Source organism: Lathyrus oleraceus, chromosome 6 (genome assembly GCF_024323335.1).
Source record: "Lathyrus oleraceus cultivar Zhongwan6 chromosome 6, CAAS_Psat_ZW6_1.0, whole genome shotgun sequence".
Taxonomy (NCBI): domain Eukaryota; kingdom Viridiplantae; phylum Streptophyta; class Magnoliopsida; order Fabales; family Fabaceae; genus Lathyrus; species Lathyrus oleraceus.
Window position 1 is genome coordinate 209803646 of NC_066584.1, and position 1574 is coordinate 209805219.

Sequence of the window (1574 nt, forward strand, 5' to 3'; positions counted from 1 at the left end):
GGTATGTAGGCACAAGACCGAAAGTCTTGTCAAATACAAAAATATAATTAATGAATTATTTTCTCATTCCCCCATTATATTTGTTTGTAAACATCACTTTGTACAAACATAAAAACATTTTCACATCCACGTGCATTAAATATGCATCATGCATTTCATTTCTCAAACAAAAACGCATTTTCACCTATCCTCATCTCTAGTAAATCAAGTTGATTCCTCGATGTTAGTATGCTAAACACACCAATACTAGAATAGCAATGGATGAAATTCAACAAGAACAAGCTATGATACAAGGAGAAATTGAATCCATCTAAGGCAAAGTCGATCAGATTCTCGAGGTGATGTTGATTCTGGCTATAAGGGAAAATAAGATTCATAATGTCGTTGTTGCTAGGAATGATGTTCCGGTCCAAGGGCCTATTCCATATCCAAGACCTACAATTCTACTTCCCAATCTTGTGATTTATGGCCTTCCTCCAAGATTTACTCCTCCGTTGGAGGGAGTTGATACTCAGTCGATACATACCTCATGGTTCACTGATGGAGTTGCTACACAAGGGACGCTTGTTGTTAATCAGATCCACATTTCTTGTACTGATGAGGAGCTCCAAGACGAGTACGAAATTCAAAATTATCATGGGGTTCCTCCAATGGTCAACCTTGTTGCTACTAAGGATTTTAAAGCTATCCTAATGTGTCGTGCCTTGGAAAAAAAACTGAGGGTCATGGAGGGGCATAACTCAACCAGTTTGAGTGCTTTAGAAATGTGTCTAGTTCCAAATGTGGTGAATCCTCCTAAGTTCAAAGCACTAGAATTTGAGAAATACAAGGGCCTCAACTGTCCTAACATCCATATAAAGATGTACTACCGAAAGATGTCCGCATACGCCAAAGACGACAAGATCATGATTCATTGTTTCCAGGATAGCCTGACTGAGCGTCTCTGGATTGGTATATGCAATTGAAGCACAACAACATAGTACCTAGGCTGAAATGGCTGAAGAATTCGCTAAGAAATACAAATACAACATTGACATGGATCCGAAACGTACTCAACTCCAGAGTATGTCTCAAAAGAATAGTGAATCCTTTAAAGAATACACGTAGTGTTGGAGGGAATTAGCTGCAAGAGTGCATCCACCGCTAGTGGACCGTGAATTAATTGATATCTTCATGCGTACTTTGCAGGGCCAGTACTACGAAAGACTAATCAGCAATGTGTCTTCAGGAGGTGAAAGAGTAGAGGAAGGTTTAAAAAGTGGTAATTGTTGGTGAAAAAGTAAAGGAATGTTTAAATAGTGGTAAATTTTAAGGAGGTGCTAGCTGCCAAGCTAGACTGAAGAAACCTTTCAATGGATTTAAGAGGGGAGAGGGAGATACTAGCGCCATATCTTATCAAAGAGGGAGAGAACCTCATAGGGAACCTGCTATAGTACCTTATTTCTAATACCTGTATGTATAAGCTGCACAATATCCTACTATACCTTATTGGCCAGTTTCTCCAATGCTACTTCCATCTCAAAGGCCTCAGCACTAAGCTCCGCAACCTCAATATCAACAAAGAAATCAAGTAC

At 39.3% G+C, this 1574-nt stretch overlaps 1 protein-coding gene across 1 annotated transcript; it reads left to right on the forward strand.

The window, feature by feature from the left end:
- The first annotated feature begins 341 nt into the window (after positions 1 to 341).
- Positions 342 to 965, forward strand: LOC127094810 (uncharacterized). The gene has a single exon (XM_051033587.1). It carries the CDS (start codon positions 342 to 344, stop codon positions 963 to 965), a length of 624 nt encoding a protein of 207 aa, XP_050889544.1.
- Positions 966 to 1574: the final 609 nt, after the last annotated feature.